At 43.7% G+C, this 26,941-nt stretch overlaps 1 protein-coding gene across 2 annotated transcripts in view; it reads left to right on the forward strand.

Annotated features, from left to right (window-relative positions):
* The first annotated feature begins 6,698 nt into the window (after positions 1 to 6,698).
* Positions 6,699 to 26,941, forward strand: part of URAD (ureidoimidazoline (2-oxo-4-hydroxy-4-carboxy-5-) decarboxylase) — a 60,899-nt gene continuing 40,656 nt past the window's right edge. Inside the window, exons 1-3 of one of the 2 annotated variants that reach the window (XM_073613379.1) lie at positions 6,699 to 6,858; positions 8,234 to 8,529; positions 10,998 to 11,173. In XM_073613379.1, the coding sequence (XP_073469480.1) occupies positions 10,999 to 11,173 (175 nt within the window). In that variant the 5' untranslated portion in view covers positions 6,699 to 6,858; positions 8,234 to 8,529; position 10,998. Of the gene's footprint in view, positions 6,859 to 8,233; positions 8,530 to 10,924; positions 11,174 to 26,941 lie in introns of those variants that run through there. The other variant, XM_073613380.1, reaches the window with a different exon arrangement.

The raw sequence follows: 26,941 nt of genomic DNA on the forward strand, positions 1-26,941 counted from the left end.
AAAGAAATTACGGAGAAGTAAGTATTCAATTTTCCAGCGCAGTGGATCTCAGCCTCAGTTCTCAAGTACGCCCGACAGGACATGTTTTGGGAATTTTATCTTGGCTAAAATAGCTGTCCAAAATACAAAGCCATTGACTGATTTTAAAGCACCTGTGCAAGATGAGGGAAAACCTGCAAACATGGCCTGTTGGGGGTACTTGAGGACAGGGTTGAGAGCACTGAGCTAAAATCTAGCTCTAGGCAATCCTATTCTAATTTTGGGCATTTGAGGGAAACCAAGTGAGTGTTAGAACCCCTGCTTGTGTTTTTTTAGGTTGGGCTTTGTGTCCCTTTTCTTAAAATTGGCTTTACTTCCTGTCTCATAGCCAAACAGGAAGTGAGGGTAAAACCCTACCAATGCCTTTCCTTGGGGACACACAGGTCAATCTAACTAGTGTCCCCATTAGGCAAATTGCACTCTAGCACTTTGTTGTGTACACCCCAAATTCTTTTTATATTTTTGGGTTTATTAAAGGCAAATCCACTCTGCAATACATGTGTGGTTGCTGAAAATCTGAGGGGAAGCACTGGTGATTTTAACATCCAATCACGTAGAAGCAAAGATGGTGTTTTTTTTTTTTTTTATGTCCCCCCTCGGATCTCCGCTAAGTGTACTTGTAGTGCAAAGTGGATTTGCCTTTAGTAAATAAATGCCAAAGTCCAAGATGCCTAATAATTTGGGGTTTACAGAGCAAAATGCTAGAGTGCAATTTACCTAATAGGGAAACTATTTATATTGACTTGTGAGTCCCCAAGGAAAGACACTGGTAGGTTTTAACACTTCTGTTTGGCTATGTGACAGGAAGTGAATAAATTTGAAGGAAAAAGTGGCAACATTTGGGAGGTGTCTTCAACCTATCAGGGGTGCAGACATCCCCAAAAACTGACCAGACTTCTAATCCCTCTGCACTCTCCCCAAGCAAAAATAAGAGGATTTCATTTAGTTTAACTTTGCAAAAACTCAATACTCACTATACCTCTCAGCAAATAGCTTGGGGTGTCTACTTTCCAAAATGGGGTCATTTGGGGGGGTTTTGTGCCACCTTGGCATTTCATGGCCTCCGAAACTGTGATAGGCAGTGAAGAGTGAAATCAAAAAATTTACGCCCTTAGAAAGCCTGAAGGCGGTGCTTGGTTTTCGGGGTTCCGTACACGGCTAGGCTCCCAAAAAGTCTCACACATGTGGTATCCCCATACTCAGGAGAAGCAACAGAATGTATTTTGGGGTGTAATTTCACATATTCCCATGGCATGTTTGAGCAATATATTATTTAGTGACAACTTTGTGCAAAAAAAAAAAAAAAATTGTCTTTTTCCCACAACTTGTGTCACAATATAAGATATTCCATGGACTCGACATGCCTCTGAGCAAATAGCTTGGAGTGTCTACTTTCCAAAATGGGGTCATTTGGGGGGTTCTGAACTGTCCTGGCATTTTATGCACAACATTTAGAAGCTTATGTCACACATCACCCACTCTTCTAACCACTTTGTTTACATGAAAAAATTATTTTTTTTTTGCAAGAAAATTACTTTGAACCCCCAAACATTATATATTTTTTTAAAGCAAATGCCCAACAGATTAAAATGGTGGGTGTTTCATTTTTTTTTTCACACAGTATTTGCACAGCGATTTTTCAAAAAACGCATTTTTTGGGGAAAAAACACACTTTTTAAAATTTTAATGCACTAAAACACACTATATTGCCCATGTTTGATGAAATAAAAAAGATGATCTTAGGCCCAGTACATGGATACCAAACATGAAACGCTTTAAAATGCGCACAAACGTGCAGTGGTGACAAACTAAATACATTTTTAAAAGCCTTTAAAAGCCTTTACAGGTTACCACTTTAGATTTACAGAGGAGGTCTACTGCTAAAATTACTGCCCTCGATCTGACCTTCGCGGTGATACCTCACATGCATGGTGCAATTGCTGTTTACATTTGATGCCAGACCGACGCTTGCGTGCGCCTTTGCGCAAGAGCAGGGGGGGACAGGGGTGCTTTTTTTTTTCTTTATTTTTTTTTTGCTTTTTTATCTTATTTTTAAACTGTCCCTTTCATTTTTTTAAAATCATTTTTATTGTTATCTCAGGGAATGTAAATATCCCCTATGATAGCAATAGGTAGTGACAGGTACTCTTTTTTTTGAAAAAATTGGGGTCTATTAGACCCTAGATCTCTCCTCTGCCCTCAAAGCATCTGACCACACCAAGATCGGTGTGATAAAATGCTTTCCCAATTTCCCAATGGCGCTGTTTACATCCGGCGAAATCTAAGTCATGAAATGCTCGTAGCTTCCGGTTTCTTAGGCCATAGAGATGTTTGGAGCCACTCTGATCAGCTCTATGGTCAGCTGGATGAATCACCGGCTGCATTCTCAGGTTCTCTGTTGAGACAGGAGAGCCAGAAAAAAACATGGAAGACGGTGGGTGGGTGGGGTTCATTCCCTCCCACTACTTGTAAAAGCAGTCTAGATGCTAATTAACCACTAGGATTGCTTTTACATGAAAGCCGACCGCTGGCTGAAAAGAATGATACCAAGATGATACCTAAGCCTGCAGGCATCATTCTGGTATAACCACTCAAAGTCGTGAATGGCGTAAAAAATGGTTAACAATAAAACACAGTAAACAGTAAATTATAAAAAATTGCATACCTGAAAAGCAAACATGATAAAACATAATAACAATATAACATTGCAAAATAGAATACAGTAAAAAAGAGCAGAACAATAGAAAGAGAATAGAGAGAGAGAGAACAATAAAACGCCAACTATTTTTTTTTATATTATATATTTTTTTGTTTTTTTACACTTTTTTTTGTAACTGTTATGCCCCGTACACGGTCGGACATTGATCGGACATTCCGACAACAAAATCCTAGGATTTTTTCCGACGGATGTTGGCTCAGACTTGCCTTGCATACACACGGTCACACAAAGTTGTCGGAAAATCCGATCATTCTGAACGCGGTAACGTAAAACACGTACGTCGGGACTATAAACAGGGCAGTAGCCAATAGCTTTCATCTCTTTATTTATTCTGAGCATGCGTGGCACTTTGTGTGTTGGATTTGTGTACACAGGATCGGAAATTCCGACAACGGATTTTGTTGTCGGAAAATTTTATAGCCTGCTCTCAAACTTTGTGTGTTGGAAAATACGATGGAAAATGTGTGATGGAGCGCACACACGGTCGGAATGTCCGACAACAAGGTCCTATCACACATTTTCCATCGGAAAATCCGACCGTGTGTACGGGGCATAACTTTTATAACTGTAACCGGTTCCAGGTTCGGGTCTCTCAAAATGCGATGGCATCTTGGGAGACCCTGTGAAAGTGTGCCTAGTCTGTGCAATGCTGTACCCTACGCTAATACTCAACTAGTGCATGGTAGCGTTCAAAACATTCACCAATGCAAAGACCAGGATTGTCAGGACAGGAGGGACAATAATAGCAGGTGTCACGCCTATATCCGCGCTTGCTGCAGACACATCTTTTTGGGGGGGGTTCGTTGGGTAGGGGTACTCGGGAGGACATAAAGAAAATGCCTCTCATGCAGCCGACTGCATTTGATTGGGGATGTGAATGGGGGAAGTACGGGTGCTGCAGAAGTGGTGGATTCCCAATTGGCGAATGCAGCAGGAAGGGCACTATGGGCACGACGGGCCTGTTTGTCTTCTTCTTGGTGGCAGCGGGACACTACTTGTGCTTGCCACCTCACCAGCTTGAACTGCACTTATGGGACTCGCCACGTCACCAAGTGTTACTGCAGTGCTGGTTTGACTACGACCGGGGTGTACTAGGCCGCTGGTGCTTGCCAGTTCACCAAAACGCTACCAAAAAAAACTGTTAGCGATCGCAGGGATGTTTTGTAAGTGACAGTGATCGATCGATATTGCACTTGGGTGGGCTGGGTTGGGCCGGGCGGAGAGGGAAAACGCAGGTGCTAGCAGGTATCTGGGCTGATCCCGCTAACACTGCGTTTTTGGGAACCCTAAACTGCTGGGGGCGCTAGTATAGATCTGATCAGATCAGATATTGATCCGTTCAGATACTATACCACTAAGGGAGCTGTACGGTGCGTGCGTGGGTGTTAGCGCTACTGGCACTAACCTGACGCTGCCTGGGGCTGGTGCTTGCCAGTTCACCAAAACGCTACCAAAAAAACTGTTAGTGATCGCAGGAATCACGCCTGACTCTGCGAACGCTGCAGTTATGTGCGTTTAGTGTTTTGTAAGTGGCAGTGACCGATCGATACTGCACTTGGCTGGGCTGGGCCAGGCGGAGGGGCAAAACGCAGGTGCTAGCAGGTATCTGGGCTGATCCCGCTAACACTGCGTTTTTGGGAACCCTAAACTGTTGGGGGCGCTAGTATAGATCTGATCGGATCAGATACTATACCACTAAGGGAGGTGTATGGTGCGTGCGTGGGTGTTAGCGGTACTGGCGCTAATCTGACGCTGCCTGGGGCGACGCAGACCCTATCTGACCCTAAAACCTAAGTTATATCACCGCTGGGCGATCAGGGGGCTAAACCTTTATTAGATAATAAACGGCGGGTGCCCTGACAGTATAAAGAAATAAACTAACTAACCAGCGTCACCCGTAACAGTTATACAGTGATCAATGGTGAAAGGGTTAACTAGGAGGCAATCAGGGGGTTAAAACCTTTATTCAGCAGTATATGGGGGTCCCTGTCGCTATATAACGCTGACGGCGAACCTATATATTTATCTCCCTAACTAGCGTCATCAGTGACACTAATACAGCGATCAGAAAAACGATCGCTTAGTGACACTGGCGACGGGGGGTGATCAAGAGGTTAAAACTTTATTAGGGGGGTATCCTAGACCTAAAGGGGGCTAATACTAACTGCCCTACCACACTAACTGTCACAAACTGACACCAATGCAGTAATCAGAAAAAAAAAACTGCTTGGTGTCAGTGTGACGGGGGGGGGGGGGGGGTGTGATTGGGGGGTGTAAAGTGTGCCTGGCTTGTTCTACTGTTTGTGTACTCACTCAGATGTCTTCTCTCCTCTGTGCTGGAACGGAAAATACCGAGCCGAGGAGAGATGACATCATTTCCTCTGCTGCTGTTTACCATACAGCAGCAGAGGAAGAATCTCATTGGCTGGGAGCGATCGCGAGGGGGGGGGGGCGCCCTCACCTCTCATTGCTCCCAGACAGAAGCCGAACACCGGGGGGGGGGGTCCGTTCGGACCCCCCCCCCCGCCCGCGGGAGGCAGATCACGTTCCAGGTACGTGATTTTGCCTGCCCGTGCCATTCTGCCGCAGTATATCTGCGTTAGGCGGTCGGCAACTGTAAGAAAATAAGAATATATGTTTAACATGGGGTGGTGTTTGTATGGTTGCCTAACACACATTCATACTTATTAGGGCCAATTTAGACAAGATCCGATTTACAGCATGTTTTTAGATTATGGGAGAAAACTGGAGTACCTGGAGGAAACCCTCACAGGCAGATGGTATCACAGGCGGGATTCGAACCAGCGATCCTTTTTGCTGCTAGGTGAAAGTGCTAACTACTACACCACTGTGCTGCACAAATATGTAACTATAGATGTAGGTTCTTGTGTCCACTAGTGAAAATACAAGTGGGTCATGGCACATCTACATTCCAAATTTGGCACTTAAGATGGTCATGCACTATGCAATCTGATTGGCCAATCTCTGTACAACTCGATATTTCTGCAAAATAGGTAATAGGAAGACGCACTTGAACAATTAATTCAAATTTTTGGAAATCAAACAGGCTCTTGCCTAATCTAATTTGTCTATTTTTTTAAGATTGCAGTGTATGGTCACCTTTAAAGATCAAGATCTGAAAATATTATTTTTTTGGGTTTAGAAACACTTTTCTGTTCTTTGTAATGTATCGAAATATGTGTGTAAAAATAGAAAAAAAAATTCAAAGATATATTAGAAGTAATAGGAATGAGATTAGCATCAAAAGGGTTAATGAAGTGAGAACTACTAATTGCCTCACATCCAATGAGATGGGCCTGCACTATTATAAATGAGAAAACAGCAGTGACCCTGCCACCAGTTGCCGTTTATATATTTATTATCACGTCGCACATCTGCGCGAGTCGGTTCACACACCCAATCAATGATTTATCCGGCGCACCAAATAAGGTATGAGCCGGCGCAGCGCACTGTTCTTAGTAAATCAGCCCCAATGTATCATAGCATTATATGTTAAAATATTTTCTTTTTGGTAGAATTGTTCTTCCGTGAAACTTTATCCAGGTAATTGGGCGATTGGTCTCCCCCGGCTGCTGATGGATCAGGGGACTTCACAGGTGGGTAGGTCTGCTTTTTCAATCTCCCCCTTTTCCAATTCCTGCTGTCATCCCAGTTTCCACTCGGCGCAGGGGGGGGGGGGGGCGTTGTGTGCCCGCTGGGCGTACTCGGCCTCCTTCTCTTCCGGCAGTCTGTATACATGGTTACCATGTCAACGGACATGTCGGGACTGTGACGCGAGGCGGCATCACCTATACGTCATGCGGCTCCGCTCCTCACTGAGCGGCGTGACGTAGGCACGCGTGAAACGGCGTCCTAATTGGACGCTGCCTCTGTTTGAAATCTATTGGGTGACGTGCGGGGGGGGGGGGGCATCCAACCAATCCCAGCAGGTCCCTTGCCATACCTCCCTCTCACACCAGCTGACCGATATCATAGGCTCGTCCTGTTGCATGACAGCTGTAGTTTAAAAGGTGCCCGGCAACCACATCCTCCTGCCTGCAGCTGACCACAGAGTAGTGTGAGACACTGAACCCTGCTGGGTAAGTTCATTAGCACACAAAACTGTTTGATCTAATTATGATTTTTTCCTATTTGGAGAGCTAATACTTCACTCTTTTGTATTTGAGTTCTTCAGGTTTCTGAAGTCCAATACAGCAGAGGGAGGTTATATTATAACATTCATTCTACCCTTAACCACCTCAATACAGGTCACCCCCTTCCTGCCCAGGCCATTTTTCAGCTTTCAGCGCTGTCACACTTTGAATGACAATTGCGCGGTCATGGGACGCTGTACCCAAATGAAATTGTTATCATTTTTCCCCACAAATAGAGCTTTCCTTTGGTGGTATTTGATCACCTCCTGTGGTTTTTATTTTTTTGTGCTATAAACAAAAGAAGAGTGACAACAAAAAAGCACAATATTTTTTTTACTTTTTGCTATAATAAATATCCAATTTTTTTTTTTTTTTTTTTCTTTAAAACAAATTTTTTCCTCAGTTTAGGCCGATATCTATTCTTCTACATATTTTTGGTAAAAAAAATCGCAATAAGCATATATTGATTGGTTTGCTCAAAAGTTATAGCATCTACAAAATAGGGGGATAGATTTATAGCATTTTTATTATATATATATATATATATATATATATATATATATATATATATATATATATTTTTTTTTTTATCGTGACTGCAATATTGCGGCAGACATGTCGGAAACTTTTGACACATTTTTGGGACCATTATACAGCGATCAGTTCTATGAAAATGCATTGATTACTGTATAAATGTGACTGGCAGGGAAGGGGTTAACACTAGGGGGTGATCGAGGGGTTAATTATGTTCCTAGGGAGTGATTCTAACTGTAGGGGGAGGGGACTCACAATGGGAGGAGACCGATCGGTGTTCCTCTGTACTGAGAACACACCATCGGTCTCCTCTCCTCTGACAGAACCTGGATCGGACATCGCGGCCACCGGGCACGCACACCTGGTCCCCAGTGACACAGCGGGCGTGCACCCCCTGGTGGGTCGGGGAAGCAAGGGCGTCATATGACGCCCTCCCGCAAAGAGACCTGTGCCGCCTGGCCGTCAATTGACAGCCAGCGGTCGGCAAGCAGTTAAACTGATCACTCAAGCATGGTTTTTGTTTTTTTTTTGTCTCTCTATACCTGTGGTCATATATATTGCAAGTCAGGATTGAGAGTATGTCTTGATCTAACTTACCAAGTTTTATTGGATGTATGTGTGTGTGTGTATGTATATATATATATATATATATATATATATATATATATATATATATATATATATATATATATATATATATAATTTTTTTTTTTTTTTTTTTTTACATGTACCTGTAAGGTTTATTAGATTTTGTTACATGGCAACCCCTTTTACATGTTTTTTCTAGTGACTTGGAGAGGTGGCGAACCATTGCCTCAGTCTTGGTCCTGGTTTACCCCCTTTACAGAGTGGGACGTGCATCATTGGGGGTGCCCTTTGTGGAACTGCTGTGACAGCTTTGGCTTACTGTCCATCTGGGGGACTTGGGGTCTATCTTTAGGGCTTTCTTTTGCCTCCCGGTCCTTTTCCCTCTTACTTCCACCTTTCTTTGTCCCTGCTGTCTCCTGGTCCCTGTGGAGCTGTGGCAGATCGATCTCTCACTGGATGTTCTAGATTTCTTGGAGAGTATCTACAATATACATGGTCAGTACCCATATATGTACTTTTTTATGTAATATGGTTATTATGTATTTGATTAATTTGTCCATGTTCACTGTCAATATACTTTTATTTCTTATTGCGCTGTACATACTTACTGTTTCTCTGTTTCTCTCATGTATATTTCTAAATCTTCAATGTGCATCCATTTTAGATGCTTAATTTGGTATATGTCATAGTCAATACTTTTATAGTTTTCTACAATAAATAAATATTTTTTTTAAGAAATTCTTTCTCTACTCTTGTACTAATATTGAGTGCCAGCAACCCAATGTAAAGTCCCATAGAGGACATACACTTTTGTTACTATCTGTCAAGTTAAATTGTTCAGGAGAGGTTGTAAAAACGTCTAGTGTACGTTAAGCCTTAATGCATGACTATGATGAAATGTAAGACTCCCTAAAGTGATACCTCCTACTGTGGGCAATGTACAAAGTGCTTGTGAAGCAGCTTACTGGGTGATCAGTCCTTAGCACTAGTTCTTCGGCCGACTAGCGTTGGGGCCCAGTCTTTATGGTGGTGCATATAAGTATAGTCCCAGTAAAGTCTGCATGCAGTGAATAAGGCTGCTAGATGGCCTGTCCCTATGTTTTCAGCTTCTGCAAGCAGCGACAGGTTAATGGCAGCAATGCCCTCTCACCAGTCCCAGTGACACAACAGCTTCAGTCCCACTGTTCAGGTGTCAGCTCACTTCTGGATCTGCCTGGAATGACTCTGGTCCTCCTCACACAGGATAACAGCGGTCCAGTTTCTATCTCAGGCCACAGGCTTGTAGCACATTTAGATGTCCACACTCCGGTCCCCTCACAGCAAGAGGAAGTCACTCGGTATTCAGCCCAGGAAAATACTCCTCTCCTTGCAAATTGTAATCCAATTGTCCGTTAACTGTCATAGCAGAATTTCTTTCTCAAATTACATCTCCCATAGTTCAGTGCTGCCAACCTTCAAGAGCTCCTTTCTGCTTTTCAGCTCCCCCTGAAGGGTGGAGCCGAGGTAGTGTTAATTTATTTGGCCTGAAACCTGTTGAAAGCATAGAAAGCATTGCAGCGTAGTTTCCTAAATCACAATCTGTCTCTAGCCAAGCACCTGTTTAGAAAAACATAATTATTCATGAATGGTCCATCTTCAATAGGTATTTAATTATGTAACATATATAGCCGGCTCTATCTTTTACTGGGACTGCCAAGCAGTAACAGATGAAGCAGAGGAATTCATTCATATGCTTCCTCTTCACATTTACTTCTCATTGTGCTGTGATGAGAAATAGAGAACAGAATCTCCCCTCCTCATTACTCTGGTCACGATAATCACAGTATTTATTCACTATCACTGATTATCTCAGTTTCATGAACAAACAACTTAGTGTTAGCCATAACAGAAACCCAAAGGGATCCATTTATTAAAAAGTGGCATGTGTATGCCACTTTCTCTTACACCACTTTTGAAAGCCTGTACATCATCATTTTGGTACAACATTTAAAATGAATTGAAGAAATAACTGTTATGCTACAAAAATGGTAAACTGGTCTTTGAGAATTTTGAGGAAAAAGTGCCATATTGGTAGAATAAGATACCATTTTTTTCAGTAAAGAAGGCAAATGCACCCAATTGGAATAAACCTTATTGTAAACAGAATGAGGGACAGTCTGTTACATTCACAATGATCATGATGCCTAGTGATCTAAAACATTGAGCATGCTTTTGTAGGACTAAAAAAAGCAATACAAGAACAAAAGGTAATCAAATACGTGTCACATATAGCTATTTCTCCTTTATAAAAAAAACAATTATAATAAAACTCTGTCCGCTGCACTCAGCAGCACTTCACTAACTAACAGATCAAGCTTACAGCCATCTCCTCAGGAGCAGTGGCGGCTGGTGCTCAAAATTTATTTGTTTTTTTTTTGGGGGGGGGGGGGGGTTGGGGGGTGCAAACAAACTGAAAAAAAAAAAAAAAAAAGTCACATACAGCCTCACTGCGCCCCCATCAAATGCAGCCTCTTGTGCCCCATCATATGCTGCCACTTGTGCCCATAAAATGCCGCAGTTTAGTAATTCTCCCCCATTGGGTCAATGATGTCACAAGACTCCCTGCCCCTTTGTTTGTTGTGTATGTGCAGCTGTGGAGTGGTTAATCTCCCACCCACAGGTCATTCGCCCAGCAATGACCGCTAAGTTCATCCCTACTTAAGAGTGCCCACTTAACCGCTTTTCTGGCATTGGCTTTGAGGAGAGCCTGCAGTTGTCTCCATTTAATTTTTTTTTATTTAATCAACACTTTTTCAGTGGATGCGAGTCTTCACTCACATTGAAAGGACTTCAGTCTGAGGTCACTGACCTCACGGTTCAGTAATCAGTTAAAAGTGAACTTATTAACTCAATTTGTAAACCTGTCTCTACTGGAGCTTTTTGTACTCACATATCTGTTTTCTCTGTTGGTGCTGGACTACCAGAATGGATATACAGGCTGTAAACGGCATGAGCTACGAGGAGTTTTTGGATGTATTTGGGAACATCATAGAGAAGTGTCCACTTATAACTGCAGCTGTGTGGTCTAATCGTCCATTTTCGAGCATTAATGAGATGGAAAAGTGTGTTTATGAGTTTATTGACTCCCTACCTTCATCTGGTAAGATTATGCTCTTTATTTTGCTATATTTTGGAAAAATCATTACTAGAGCAAGGGTTATATAATTGCTAAGTCCACATAACTTTGATATCATAGTTCAGACTGGATAACAGTGCTAAAAAATTCACCAAGGACCATGAGTACTATAAAGCACATATGGGCCCAATGGTAAAATTTGGCACCAATTACAAAAACTGGAAACACTTGTACTTAAAGCCAAAAGTCACAAAGTTTACTGTAGACAGGTTTTTTTTTTTTTTTTTTCTCAGAGAATAGGTGCAGGTACTATGGAAGTTGTATGGAATTTGTTAAGGATAACAAGAAAAGCAGTAAAATAGATCCCCTGCAGCCAGGAACAATAGTCCAGTGTTGCCAACCGTCAGTATTTTTACTGGCAGCCAGTAAATCATGGGCACTTTTCTCCTGCCAGTAAATGCCAGTGACGGAATAAGTTTCCAATTAATAATAAGACTGTGACACTCGGGCCGGCCAAGACCTTCCAAGTGCCTGCTACAGTGTGTTCGGGTGGCACAGTCAGGGAGCGTGTCTGGCAGAGGTAGTGCCTGAGTATGTCATGTGATATCATGGTGCAACTGAGCCTTAGCCTGGTGTGCGGGCCTGTGGGATGGGAGCAAGACAAGCTGGGTGCGGGACTGTCCGTGCTGTTTGGACTGGAGTGGACTGACGGGACCACCTAGCATCGAGAGAGACTGTCACTGTGACTCTGGAGGGGATGTGTCATGTCGGTGAGGTGTCCTCATCATCTGTGCTGCTGCATACTTCTGTTAGTATCACTGTGAGAGTGAGTTTCATATGTGTGTGTGCCGTCCATTCTAGTTTCTAGCCTTCCTTTCCCTGAGATACTTACTATATCAAAAATAAAATAAGAAATATGTTTTTGCCTTAATATCTACCTTAAATCAAATTGCATATTGTACTTCTTTGTAGCCTAAATACAGGGGCAGCAAAGTGATGTAGTGGGTAGCACTCTCGCCTAGCAGTAAAAAAGCGTTGCTGGTTTGAATCCCAACCACAACACTACCTGCCTGGAGTTTGCATGTTCTCCCTGTGCCTGCGTGGGTTTCTCCCGGGTACTCTGGTTTCCTCCCACACTCCAAAAAGACATGCTTGTAGGTTAACTGGCTTCTGTCCAAAAAAAAAAATGGCCCTAGTATATGAATGTGAGTTGGGAACCTTGGATTGTGGGCTCCTTGCGGGTAGGGACCAATGTGAGTGTGGAGCATTGCGTAAATTAAGGGCACTATATGGGTACCATAAATAAATAATAATAATCATAGATGAGCATCTTAATGAGACACAATGTATAGGGACAATTGTAGACACTCACTCAGGATGGACTGGTGTCTTTATGCAACCTGACTAACTATGTACTGAAAATTGCACTTAAAACTGTAAATTTGTAACTTTTGGAAATGTCAATAAAAACTTGGCTGTGCCAGTAAATTTTGTGTGTCCTCTCATTAAATTTTAATCTAGTAGGTTAGCAACCCCGGCTACAATAGATTCACCCCAGCAACAATGGACCCTCCCCAGCAACAACAGATCTCCCAGCAGCCAGCATCAATAGATCAACCAGCAAGAATGGACCCTTCCCTCAACAGTAGATCTCTCCCAGCAACTATAGACCCCCCCCCCCCTTTCAACAAAAGATCCCCCAGCAACAATGGATATGCCAACAGGCAGCAATAATAGACCCTCAAGAACACCCTCAACTCCCCTTGTCATTACATATATTCAGTGCTGGAAGCTTTATTCCCCTGCATTCCTGCTGCAAAAAAAAAAAAGCCCTGGCTGTAGATCATGGAGTGCAGTGCTATCCCCTCTTTATTTGATGGGGCTTCATTGGTGACTGTCTTCCAACGGTACCAGGAGTACACCAAGTAGATGGGACCCACAGAAGAACATTCTGGCTTAGATGTTTGTGATAACAATAACGCTAGATATATAGTGACCATAGGTAATGAAGCATGCATATACCAAGTGGTGTTACAGAGAAATGTACAGCTGTTCATGTTCAGGTGTTTCTTGGTATCCACTGACCCTATTAGAATATTGAATTCTTTGCTTCCACAAGCCATTGATATCTTGCTGTGAAGTGTTCTCACTGCTAAATTGGTGATTTAACTTCTCTGATTGTCCTATTAAGTTATACAGAAAGTAAATAAAAATCTAAAATGTTATGTTGTCGCCAGAACAGAAAATATCTTCTAATGGGAACAATGTTTGGAGTTAAACTAAGGCTTCATTCATATGGGCGCTGGCTTAGGCATCTGTTGGTACTCTATGGGGAAGCAGCACTGTATGTACACAAATGCAGATCTTAATTTGACAGTGCACTTCTGCAAACCTGTCAAATTAGGATCTGTGTCTGTACAGCCGCTGCATCCCCATTTACAGTATTAGACTACATGCATGCAGCTCTAGGCAGATCTAGAAACAAATGGCTCATCCATGATGTACAGGCCACAGCAAACGCGTGAATGAAGCCTGAGTATTTCCCTCAGTTTGTAGAGATTCTCGCAGACATTTATGTTGTGTCTACAGCAGGGTTATAAATCTCCATTTAATTATGGTTGCCGTCAAAGGGCCGGTGGTTTCTGTAATACTGTATAGATTAATATAGGGCTTCTTTTCTCAGAGTATCATTTTTATATAGCGCCATAAATTTACAGAGGGCTTAATATATACATTGTACATTCACATCAGTCCCTACCAGGCCCGGACTGGCCATAGGGCAAACCAGGTGTTTGCTCGGTGGGCCGAGGGCTGCCAGGCCGCATGTCTCATAAGAAGCTGGCAGGGCCGGCCGCGGAACAATATGCATGGCTGAAAGCCGCAGTTTGCACATGTGCCCCACAGCCACCGGTCACCTGGCAACCAGGATGCAAGGAGGCGGGCCTCCCGCGCTTGAAAGCCAGCAAGGTGCTACGACCGCATATAGGGGAGGTGGTGGCCTCGGCTTCTCTGTCCCTCCTCCTTCTCTTGCATCCTGGTTGCCAGGTGACTGGTAGCTGCGCATGAAAGCCGACGAGGTGCTGTGGCCGCATATAGGGAAAGCAGTACACGCCCACTTCTCTTCCCGCCCATGAACGGGTTAGATCTGATGCTCCAGGGCAAGAGAATGCTCCTTTCCTTAATGGTAACTATGATCTTTTTTATACCTGGCTCTGTGAGTATTAATTTGTACCTGGCTCTGTGAGTATTAATTTGTATCTGGCTCTGTGAGTAATAATTTATTGCTGGCTCTGTGAGTAATAGTTTATACTGAAACCCCAAATCGCCAAACGCCCAGACATATATTTCACCCTAAAAGATATGTGGATTGCCAAACCATTGGTGTCATATACATCATGACCTACCCTCGTGGCGCATTTTATATTGGCAAGACCATTCGCGAGTTTTGGAGGAGAATATATGATCATACCCATGCTGCGGAAATTGGAAATATTTATTCCCCCATTGGTCATCACGTGGTCCACACGCATGACTACCATGTCCCCGAGCTCCAATTTTGGGCTCTGGAACGCATGGATCCGAACATCAGAAGTGGCGACTGGAACAGGTGGGTCCTGCAGAAGGAATCCCGCTGGATTTTTGGCCTCAAAGCCCAATAGCCCTCAGGGACTCAATGAAGTTCTCAGCTATCCCCCTTTCTTCAAGGCTTTAGCTCTGGTAGAACAGAACATCTTATTTAATTAGATTATTGCATTTATACACTGGTGCATCATTATTGGGGTTTTCCATTGGCCTGTTATATGTATTGAGACACTTTTTTCTTTTCTCTCCTTTCGCTTTGCCGGTCAGGCTTATTTTTTTAAAAAATTCTAAATAATTCAATGTTGGTAGTTTGATGCGGTAATAGCTAGGTTTGTAATAAACACATTTTTGATCTAATCTCATAATATTAATACGTCTGTACATAATAAACTGCCAAGTTGACAAATAATTGGTTAAAATTTGAGATTAGCAGCTTTATGAGGTAATAGCTGGGTTTGCATAGCATGCATGCATGTATTGGCTTCCGGGCTCTCCCTTACTGCACCCCCTGCAGGAATCCATTCCCAGCACAGGTGGCCCCCGTACAGACCCATCTGGAACGGAGGCTTTCTCCTTATCCACTAGCCGTTTCACCCGGTGGACTCTCCACCCTGGCCTTTGGTATGGTCACTTAGTGGTCGTGGAGATGTTGTGCAACCTCAGACATCCAGTGATGCGCCTCCTGGGTTCTGAGAGTGCGCAATATGTGGTGGCACCTCTGCACCTTTGATAAACCCTCCGTGGATTCTTCACCACCGGTATTGATGGCTCCACTGTAACCGTCAACTGGGAATGATGCTACTTCCGCGGCGTGAGGTGGGGGACACCATGGCGGCTTTATTACATGCCACATGCGAACACTGGCAGGATTTGTTCCTGCTTTGAGTGCCGCATTAGTCCAATTAGGTTGTTCACCACCTTGTTTGTGCAGCATGCAATTGGGTGGGGTGACTTCTCATTGGTGCATGATACCGCTCCTCCTTTTTAACCATGCCTTATTAAGGTGTTCAGGTCAGTTAGAGACAGATTGCTGAACCCTTCACTACGCTTGCTACTCCAATGTATTTATGCTTGTAGGTTTTGATACTCATTTGCCCTTATTTTGGGTTATTAATACAGGTACTATAGACGTTCCTTGGAGTATATTTTTCGGCTATTCCAGTTGATACAATACTATATCTGTGATCAGCATCAACAACTCTACCAGGGAGGTTGTGAGGGGTTTCTCCCACGGCCATGTGCTCTTGATTCGTCTCCCCACTCTATGCTACACAATGGTGGTAATTTCCTTTATCCACGTGATCACAGACACACTAATTTGAAATTTAAGTAAGTACCTTCAGCTTCTTTTGCTGTTTGCGCTCATATGCATTGGATGCACAGTACCTCCAGTCTATGCAACTCTATTTGTTCATTGAGCCCTTATTATTCATCAGGTTTATGTCTTTTTAAATTGTTTTCTGCTTTTGGAGGGGTCCTGGTGTTCTTGCATGCGTGCGTTCTGTACCATATGTAGTAAGTTGCCTGACTTTATATGTTTACCTATATACAGTCAGGTCCATAAATATTGGGACATCGACACAATTCTTAGCTTTTTGGCTCTATACACAACCACAATGAATTTGAAATGAAACAAGCAAGATATGCTTTAACTGCAGACTTTCAGCTTTAATTTGAGGGTATTTACATCCAAATCAGGTGAACGGTGTAGGAATTACAACAGTTTGTATATGTGCCTCCCACTTTTTAAGGGACCAAAAGTAATGGGACAGATTAACAATCATCCATCCAACTTTCACTTTTTAATACTTGTTTGCAAATCCTTTGCAGTCAATTACAGCCTGAAGTCTGGAACGCATAGACATCACCAGACGCTGGGTTTCATCCCTGGTGATGCTCTGCCAGGCCTCTACTGCAACTGTCTTCAGTTCCTGCTTGTTCTTGGGGCATTTTCCCTTCAGTTTTGTCTTCAGCAAGTGAAATGCATGCTCAATAGGATTCAGGTCAGGTGATTGACTTGGCCATTGCATAACATTCCACTTTTTTCCCTTAAAAAAACTCTTTGGTTGCTTTTGCAGTATGCTTCGGGTCATTGTCCATCTGCACTGTGAAGCGCCGTCCAATGAGTTCTGAAGCATTTTGCTGAATATGAGCAGATAATATTGCCCGAAACACTTCAGAATTCATCCTGCTGCTTTTGTCAGCAGTCGCATCATCAACAAATACAAGAGAACCAGTTCCATTGGTAGCCATACATGCCCACGCCATGACACTACCACCACCATGCTTCACTGATGCGGTGGTATGCTTTGGATCATGAGCAGTTCCTTTCCTTTTCCATACTCTTCTCTTCCCATCACTCTGGTACAAATTGATCTTGGTCTCATGTGTCCATGGGATGTTGTTCTAGAACTGTGAAGGCTTTTTTAGATGTTGTTTGGCAAACTCTAATCTGGCCTTCCTGTTTTTGAGGCTCACCAATGGTTTACATCTTGTGGTGAACTCTCTGTATTCACTCTGGTGAAGTCTTCTCTTGATTGTTGACTTTGACACACATACACATACACCTACCTACTGGAGAGTGTTCTTGATCTGGCCAACTGTTGTGAAGGGTGTTTTCTTCACCAGGGAAGAATTCTTCGGTCATCCACCACAGTCGTTTTCTGTGGTCATCCAGGTCTTTTGGTGTTGCTGAGCTCACCGGTGCTTTTTTTTTTTTTTTTTTTTTTTTTTTTTCTTTTTTAAGGATGTTCCAAACAATTGATTTGGCCACACCTAATGTTTTTGCTATCTCTCTGCTGGGTTTGTTTTGTTTGTTTTTGAGCAGCCAATTGTCCCATTACTTTTGGTCCCTGAAAAAGTGGGAGGTGCATATACAAACTGTTGTAATTCCTACACCGTTCACCTGATTTGGATGTAAATACCCTCAAATTAAAGCTGAAAGTCTGCAGTTACAGCACATCTTGCTTGTTTCATTTAAAATCCATTGTGGTGGTGTATAGAGCCAAAAAAATAGAATTGTGTCGCTGTCCAAATATTTATGGACCTGACTGTACATCTTATGTGTTAATGACACTTATTAATGTTTATATTTTTAGACAGTTATCCACTCTGTTGCTCTTGAGAACCCCCAGACGAAGACCCTTGAGTTGAAACGTGTAGGGGTACCCACAATTCTTTTTGGGATCTAGAGGCATTTCTTGTTATGAAGAAAGTCCTAGCATTCTGTGCAAAATGTACATTCACTGTTGTATTTTATTATTGTCTTAAGATTGTATTTAATAAAAACCTATATTTGTATATTTTTTTTATATATTTGTCAGTGGTGCCTTTCCTAAAGTCCCTTCCATAAACTTTCTTTCTGTATCTACTTACCGGAATGTGGCACCATCATGGCTACTAAAATGGGCATTCAGATAAGAATTTTTGAACTATTGGAAAACGTCAGGTGTGTGTGTTTTTTTTTTTTTTTTTTTTTTTTTTTTTCTCCTGTCTGTGGTCCCATTTGGGGGATTTTTTTTTTTTAATCAGATTTTATTTTGTTTTCAATCTTTTATTATTTTCCATTAATACAAATACATAGCTTTTTAAAATCTCTCCAAGTTAATTCCATGATCTAGCTATAGCTTAACACAATATCGATATATTCTTTGTATTTTTACATAGAATCACACAAAACATCTATCCACCACTCCCAATCAACATCCACATCTCCCCCCCAACACAAATAAAAAGACCCCCCCCCCCCCCTTTAAGTGATGTTCGTTAGGGTGGTTCATAAATATTTTAATAAACGTGCCGAGAACCTAAACTCTTCCCATATTTCTGAGTTTTGATTATTCATTTTCTTTTCGATCCTTATCATTGTCTCTGTTTGCTGTATTTCCCTCATTTCACAAACCCATTCTGCCACTGTGGGACTTTTTTGCTTTCCTCCCAGTTACGAGCTATTATTGTCTTGGCTGCTTTTATATGGTGAAGGATAGCAGTCTTGATTGTTTTCCTAGGATTTCTATCAGATTTTATTTAATTCAGTTTTTCGATCTTGAAAAATACAGACAGAAATACATCACACAAGATTTCAAAAATACATCAAAATAAAAAGGCAAATAACAAAAAAAAAAAAAAAAAAAATACATATTAGCGGAGAATTATAATTACTAAATAGGATCAACTATATATGTCCATCAAATCCAAAGATTGGTTGCTAGGACTGCCCGTGTCCTAGCAACCAATCACATGCTGGCCCCTCCCCTAGGCCCTGGCATTCAGAGAAGGAGGAGGAATAAGCTCCTGCTACAAACCTATCCGGTCCCAGTGCCCAGCCTTCCAGCTTCCACCTGTCCTGTAGCGGACTACTGCAATGAGACACAGAATTGAGCTCTGTAATTTCAAAGTCATTGTATCTAATTTTTAGGGACTCATTAATGACAGGAATAGTACCACTGGATTGGCGCAGGGCGAACATGGTGCCTATATTTAAAAAGGGATCAAAGTCTTTACCAAGTAACTATAGACCTGTTAGTTTATCTTCTATAGTCGGGAAGATACTGGAGCGTTTAATAAAAGACCACCTAGATAAGTTCTTGCTGGAAAAAAACCTTTTAAGCAAGACAGCATGGGTTCATGAAAGACAGAAGTTGTCAGACAAACCTCATTTCTTTTTATGAAGAGGTAAGTAAAACCTTGGACAGAGGGGTGGCTGTGGACGTGGTTTACTTGGATTTTGCAAAAGCGTTCGATACAGTTCCGCACACACGGCTCATGTGTAAGTTAAAGTCTACAGGCTTGGAAATATCAGTTTGTAAATGGATAGAAAACTGGCTAAAAGACAGAATTCAGAGAGTAGTGGTTAATGATTCTTACTCTGAATGGTCTAAGGTTATTAGGGGTGTACCCCAAGGTTCAGTGCTGGGACCCCTACTCTTTAATATCATTATAAATGATATTGGGTCTGGGATCAAAAGTAACATTTCTGTCTTTGCAGATGACACCAAGCTATGCAGTGGAATAACGTACTTACAGGATGTCTCCAATTTACAAGCTGACCTCAATGCTCTGTCTAATTGGGCATCTATGTGGCAGATGAGGTTTAATGTTGAGAAATGTAAAGTTATGTACTTGGGGGCTAAGAATATGCATGCATCATATATGCTAGGGGGAGTATACAACTGGGGGAATCTGTAGTGGAGAAGGATCTGGGGGTTTTGTTAGATCATAAGCTCAATAATAGCATGCAATGCCAAGCTGCGGTTTCCAAAGCGAGCAAAGTCCTTTCTTGTATTAAGAGAGGTATGGACTCCAGAGAGAGAGATATAATTTTGCCCCTGTTCAAATCATTAGTAAGACCTCATCTGGAATATGCAGTTCAGTTTTGGGCACCTGTTCTCAAAAAGGATATCGGGGAGCTGGAGAAAGTGCAGAGAAGGGCAACCACACTGATAAGAGGCATGGGGGAGCTCAGCTATGAGGAAAGATTAGAGGAACTGAATTTGTTCACACTTGAGAAGAGGAGAATAAGGGGGGATATGATCAACATGTTCAAATATATATAAGGGGTCCATATAGTGAACTTGGTGTTGAGTTATTCACTTTACGGTCAACACAGAGGACAAGGGGGCACTCTTTACGACTGGAGGAAAAGAGATTTCATCTCCAATATGGAAAGGTTTCTTCACAGTAAGAGCTGTGAAAATGTGGAATAGACTCCCTCCAGAGGTGGTTCTGGCCAGCTCAGTAGATTGCTTTAAGAAAGGCCTGGATACTTTCCTAAATGTACATAATATAACTGGGTACTGACATTTATAGGTAAAGTTGATCCAGGGAAAATCCGATCGCCTCTCTGGGATCGGGAAGGAATTTTTTTCCCTGCTGTAGCAAATTGGAGCATGCTCTGCTGGGGTTTTTTGCCTTCCTCTGGATCAACTATGGGTATAGTATTGGGTATATTGGATTGTACGATTTTTTTTTTTTTTTTTTTTTTTTTATGGTTGAACTGGATGGACTTGTGTTGTGTCTTTTTTTCAACCTGACTAACTATGTGACTAACTATGTAATGAGAAGGAACGGAGCCTGATGTAAGCTGGGGTCTTCATAATACTCTGTCCTCCCCTTCCACTACCCCAACTATTCTCTTAAACTTCACCACACTCCTTACCCCACTCTGCTCTTCTTTTCTAACTTTGGGGACCCTACTGAAATGAATGGGCTCTATGGGGACCATGATGTAAGGGGGTTTTGGGAACCCTGATGTAGGGATGGGCTGAACACCCCCTGGTTTGGATCGCATCAGAACATGCGAACAGGCAAAAAAATTGTGCGAATATGTGAACCCCATTAAAGTCTATAGGACACGAACATGAAAAATCAAGTACTCATTTTAAAGGCTTATATGCAAGTTATTGCCATAAAAAGTGTTTGGGGAGCCGGGTCCTGCCCCAGGGGACATGGATCAATGCAAAAAAAAAAGGTTTTAAAATTACAGTTTTGTTTTTTTTGTTTTTTTTTTTCAGGAGCAGTGATTTTAATAATGCTTAAAGTGAAAAAATAAAAATGAAATATTCCTTTAAATATCGTGCCTGGGGGTCCCCTTCGTCTGCCTGTAAAGTGGCACATCTGTGTGATGTGTTTTACAGTGCCGCAGCAAAATGACATTTCTAAAGGAGAAGAGCCATTTAAAAATGTTTGCGGCTGTAATGTATTGCCGAATCCCTGCAATATAGAAAAAAATCAAAGAAAAAAAATGGCGTGCCTTGCCACAGTTCTGTCCCTGAGCCCTTCAGGCAGTTCCTTTTTGACCTCATGATTCTCATTTGCTCTGACATGCACTGTGAGCTGTAAGGTCTTATATAGACAGGTGTGTGGCTTTCCTAATCAAGTCCAATCAGTATAATCAAACACAGCTGAACTCAAATGAAGGTGCAGAACCATCTCAAGGATGATCAGAAGAAATGGACAGCACCTGAGTTAAATATATGAGTGTCACAGCAAAGGGTCTGAATACTTAGGACCATGTGATATTTCAGCTTTTCTTTTTTAATAAATCTGCAAAAATGTCAACAATTCTGTGTTTTTCTGTCAATATGGGGTGCTGTGTGTACATTAATGAGGAAAAAAATGAACTTAAATGATTTTAGCAAATGGCTGCAATATAACAAAGAGTGAAAAATTTAAGGGGGTCTGAATACTTTCCATCCCCACTGTGTGTGTGTGTGTGTGTGTGTGTGTGTGTGTGTATGTATATATGTGTGTGTGTGTGTGTGTGTGTGTGTGTGTGTGTGTGTGTGTGTATATATATATATATTATAAAAACTGCCTGCACGCCACTAACTAAGCTGCCTCTAGCTAACTTCTCTCATTCATAACACTATATACAGCCGCTGTATAAGCAGCCTTATATAGTGTGGGGCGTGGACTTAGCCCCCTGAGCCATGATTGGCCAAGGGCACCCTGCCTTTGGCCAATTATGGCTCTCGCAGCAGAACGTGCTGTGATTAGCCAAAGCATGCAGGTCAGGTGCATGCTTTGGCCAATCATCAGACGTCAATGCACTGCGATCTCGCAGTGCATTATGGGGTGTTCCATGGCGCTTGAATTTGCCGCGAACGCCCCATATTGTTCGCTATTCGGCAAATGGACGAGCACTCGATGTTCGAGTCGAACATCGGGCCCATCCCTACCCTGATGTAAGGTCTCTTTAGGGACCCTGATGTAAGGGGATCTGGTGACCCTGATGTAAGGGGGGAACTTTAGGGATCCTAATAAAAGGGGGACTCTGATGTAAGGAGGAACTCTGAGGTCCTTGATTTAAGGAGAGGGGACTGTTGGGACCCTGATGTAAGAGAGAGAACTTTGAGGACCCTAATGAAAGGGGTAAACTCTGATGTAAGGGTGGACCTGGGGGGCCCCAAAATTTCTGATGGATGCCCTGTTCCCCACACCCTGCACCGACATTCCGCATACTGCTGCAGAATTGGATGATGTTAGCTGGAGATGAAACAGTCTCCTGAAAACATCAGCCAATCCACGAAGAAAAGGTATCCAGCCAATGAGGTGCTACGCAAGCCGTGCTGCACACAACATCACTTCCTACTAGGGATGAGCCGAACACCCCCCCGGGTTCGGTTCGCACCAGAACCTGCGAAAGGACCGAAAGTTTGCGTGAACTTTAGATCCCCATTAAAGTCTATGGGACTCGAACGTTCAAAATCAAAAGTGCTAATTTGAAAGGCTAATATGCATGGTATTGTCCTAAAAAGGGTTCGGGGACCCAGGTCCTGCCCCAGGGGACATGTATCAATGCAAAAAAAAGTTTTAAAAACGGTTGTTTTTTTGGGAGCAGTGATTTTAAAGATGCTTAAAGTGAAAAAAAAAGTGAAATATTCCTTTTAAATATCGTACCTGGGGGGTGTCTAGTATGCCTGTAAAGTGGCGCGTGTTTCCCGTGCTTAGACCAGTCCCTGCACAAAATGACATTTTTAAAGGAATAAGTCATTTAAAACTGCTTGCGGCTTTAATGTAATGTCGGGTCCCAGCAATATGGATGAAAATCGGTTCGACAAATGGCATGGGTACCCCCCCAGTCCATTACCAGGCCCTTTGGGTCTTGTATGAATATTAAGGGGAACCCCGCACCCAAATTAAAAAAAGGAAAGGCATGGGGCCCCCAGGCCCTATATACTCTGAACAGCGGTATACAGGCGGTGCAAACAAGACAGGGACTGTAGGTTTGTTAAGTAGAATCTGTTTGTAATTTTGAACTGGTACATTTTTAAAGTGTAGCTCCAGCCAAAAAAATCTATTTTTAAGCTTTTTGGAAAACATAGGGAAGGGTTATCACCCCTGTAACATTTGTTTTGCTGTCTGTGCACCTCTTCAGAAGATTTCACCTCACTTTCTGTCCCAATAAATGTTTTTTGACATCAGTGGAGAGGAGACAAGAATTTCCCATTCCTAGGGGTAGATTTCATCTCACTTCCTGTTTCCTCCTTTCGTTTGTAAGTTGGATGTTGAAAGTAGGGGCCTGCCCTATATACTCTGCAGAAATTGGGGCCTTAGGTGTTGGTGTTGCCACAACACTGTAAGCCCTCACAGTTACTCTTGGTGGGCGTAGGAATGGGCCCTGCTGTGAAATATTAGATCAAGAATTGTAATTACATGTCCCTGTTGAACAGGGGCAGAAAAATTCAGCCTTAGCCACTGTTCTTACAAGCTATTTGCATGATCATTCAGGAGGAAGAGGATAATCACTCAGCATAACTGGATAGTCACTCAGCATCAGCATAGGCAGTCTTGAAGGGATCTGACATTTCAAAAAAAAATATTCGGTTACATCAGCATCAGGTGCTTGGTAGCTGGTGGTGTTCCAAGTTTGATTCTTTTTTATGAAGGTCAGTAGATCGACCGAGTCGGTAGACAGGCGCACCCTGTGATCGGTTACAAAACCTCCAGCAGCACTGAATGTGGGTTCTGAAAGAACGTTGGATGCAGGACAGGCCCGTAGCTCAATTACATACTGTGCAAGCTCTGGCCAGTGATCCATCCTCAAGACCCAGTAACCGAGAGGATTTTCGGTGGGAAAGGTGTCCAAGTCTGATCTTGCCCCTAGGTATTCCTGCACCATGTAAAACAGACGCTGGCAATGGTTGCTGGAACCGATCATACCTTGGGGCTGCAGACTAAAAAATTGTCTGAACGCATCGGTCAGACAGCCACATTCTCCACCGCTCCTTCTTTGACTGACCGAAGCCTCAGCAACACGTCCAGGAACAGGAGTTTGTAACCTCCCAGTCTCTGGGATCGCGTTGCACAGACCTTTCTGCAAGGCCTCCCGAAGATGTTTCATTCTCTGCTCCCTCTGCGACGGCAAGATAAGGTCCGTAACCTTACCCTTGTAACGTGGAACAAGGTGGTTTGCCAGCCAGTATTGATTCCTCTCCTTGATACCACGAATACGAGGATCCTTACGCAGGCTTTTCAGGATCAGGGAGGCCATGCAGCGTAGGTTTGCTGAGGCATTCGGTCCGGAGTCCTCTGGGTCACTAAGGACGTCATGATCCGCAGCCACCTCCTCCCAGCCACGTACAAGTCCATGGGTTTCTTGGGACTGTAAATGATCCCTTGAAGACTGCTGCTGATGCTGAGTGCCAGGTTCCTCCTCCTCCTCCTCCTCCTCCTCCTCCTCATCCTCTTCCTGTGTGATCGGTGGGCACGCATGAACACTTCCTCCCTCTGTTCTGCCTCAAGTGCCCTGTCCATTATTCCACGCAGCCTGTGCTCCAACAGGTGGACAAGAGGTACAGTGTCACTGATGCATGCACTGTCACTGCTCACCATCCTCGTGGCCTCCTCAAATGGTGACAGGATAGTGCATGCATCCCTGATCTTAGCCCACTGGCGTGGGGGAAAAAAAAAACCAAGGTCCCCTTGCAGCATGGCCAACATTGAGCTCCACCTGGTGGGCATGTCACAGATTAGGCAGTTCTTGGGCAGGTTAAATTCCTTTTGGAGGTCAGCCAGCCGAACACTGGCATTATATGACCTGCGGAAATGCACACAGACTTTCCTGGCCTACCTCAGGACATCCTGCACCACCAAGTTAAGGACGTGAGCCAAACAGGGCACGTGGGTCAGTTGTCCCTGTTGGAGGGTGAAGAGGAGGTTGGTGCCATTGTCGCAAACCACCATACCTGGCTTAAGCTGGCATGGCGTAAACCAACTCTGAACCTGCCCCTGCAGAACTGACAGAATCTCTACCCCAGTGTGGCTTCTGTTCCCCCAAGCACACCAGCTCAAGCACCGCATGGCATCTTTTTGCCTGCGTGCTTGCGTAGCCCCTTGAACGCCTACGGAGCACCGCTGGTTCCGAGGACATATCAGCACAGGAAGAGGCCATGGAGGAAGAAGAAGAGGAGGGGGTGGAGGAGAGAGGTGTGGCAGAATCACCACTAGTAGAATTTTGGAGGGGTGGTGGCGGAACAACCTCCAACACTACTGCACCCTGTCCTGCATCCTTCCCAGCGGCCAGAAGAGTCACCAAGTGCGCGGTGAAAGATAGGTAACGTCCTTGTCCATGCCTGCTGGTCCATGAGTCAGCGGTAATATGCACCTTACTGCTGACCGCCCTGTCCAGCGAGGCCAAGACATTGCCTTCCACATGCCGGTAGAGAGCCGGAATCGCCTTCCGTGAGAAAAAATGGCGTTTGGGAACCTGCCACTGAGGAACCGCACATTCCACAAACTCACGGAAGGGGGCAGAGTCTACCAACTGAAAAGGCAGCAGTTGAAGTGCTAGCAATTTAGCCAAGCTAGCATTCAACCGCTGGGCATGTGGATGGCTGGGAGCGAACTTCTTTCGGCGGTGCAGCAGCTGGGGCAGGGAAATTTGCCTGGTACAATCTGGCGTCGGTGTACCGATAGCAGATTGCCCGCAAGTTGGCTGTGACACACCTAATTCTACACCTTCATTCCTCTCAGTGCAGGTCTCAGAGAGGACTGAAGGTATAGTGGGGTTGGAGATCCCAGCTGATGAGGAGCAAGGAGAGGTCCTCTTTGTTCTTTGGTGTGGGTCTTTTAGGTACGCTTGCCAACAAACTGCATGGCAGGTCAACATATGTCTGGTCAAGCATGTGGTGCCCAAGCGGGTGATGTTTTGGCCACGTGAGATACGCTTGAGACATATGTTGCAAATAGCAGCGGTGGGATCTTATGCACTCGTCTCAAAAAAGGCCCATACCAAAGAACTTTTGGAATAACGCACAGAGACAGCAGCACCCTGCACATGCGGAGCTCTGCGGTGTGATGCAGTCGGTGTGCGGCCCTTAAGCTGGCCCCTGGAGGGCATCCTGCCTCGTTGGTGATGTGCCGCCTCCTCCTCCTCTCTCCTATCAGGCACCCATGTGGAGTCAATGACCTCATCATCCCCTTCCTCCTTATCACTGGATCAAACCTGGCAGTATGCTGCAGCTGGGGGAATATGACTGCCAGATTGCTGTCCTTCTTGGGCACCCCCTCTCTCTGGGCTCACCTTACTGCCTTCCTATAGCTGGGTACCATCATCGGAGCCTTCAAAATGCTGGGCATCCTTCTGGAGCATGTAGCCAACACTGTGGTCAAACAGTTCGAGGGACTCCTCAGGAGGACATGGTGGGGCTAGGGAAGGAGTGACAGATGCTATTGAGCAGAGGGAAGAGGCTGCGTTGGCAGCTGCTT

Source organism: Aquarana catesbeiana, linkage group LG02 (assembly GCF_042186555.1).
Source record: "Aquarana catesbeiana isolate 2022-GZ linkage group LG02, ASM4218655v1, whole genome shotgun sequence".
In the NCBI taxonomy this organism is placed as follows: domain Eukaryota; kingdom Metazoa; phylum Chordata; class Amphibia; order Anura; family Ranidae; genus Aquarana; species Aquarana catesbeiana.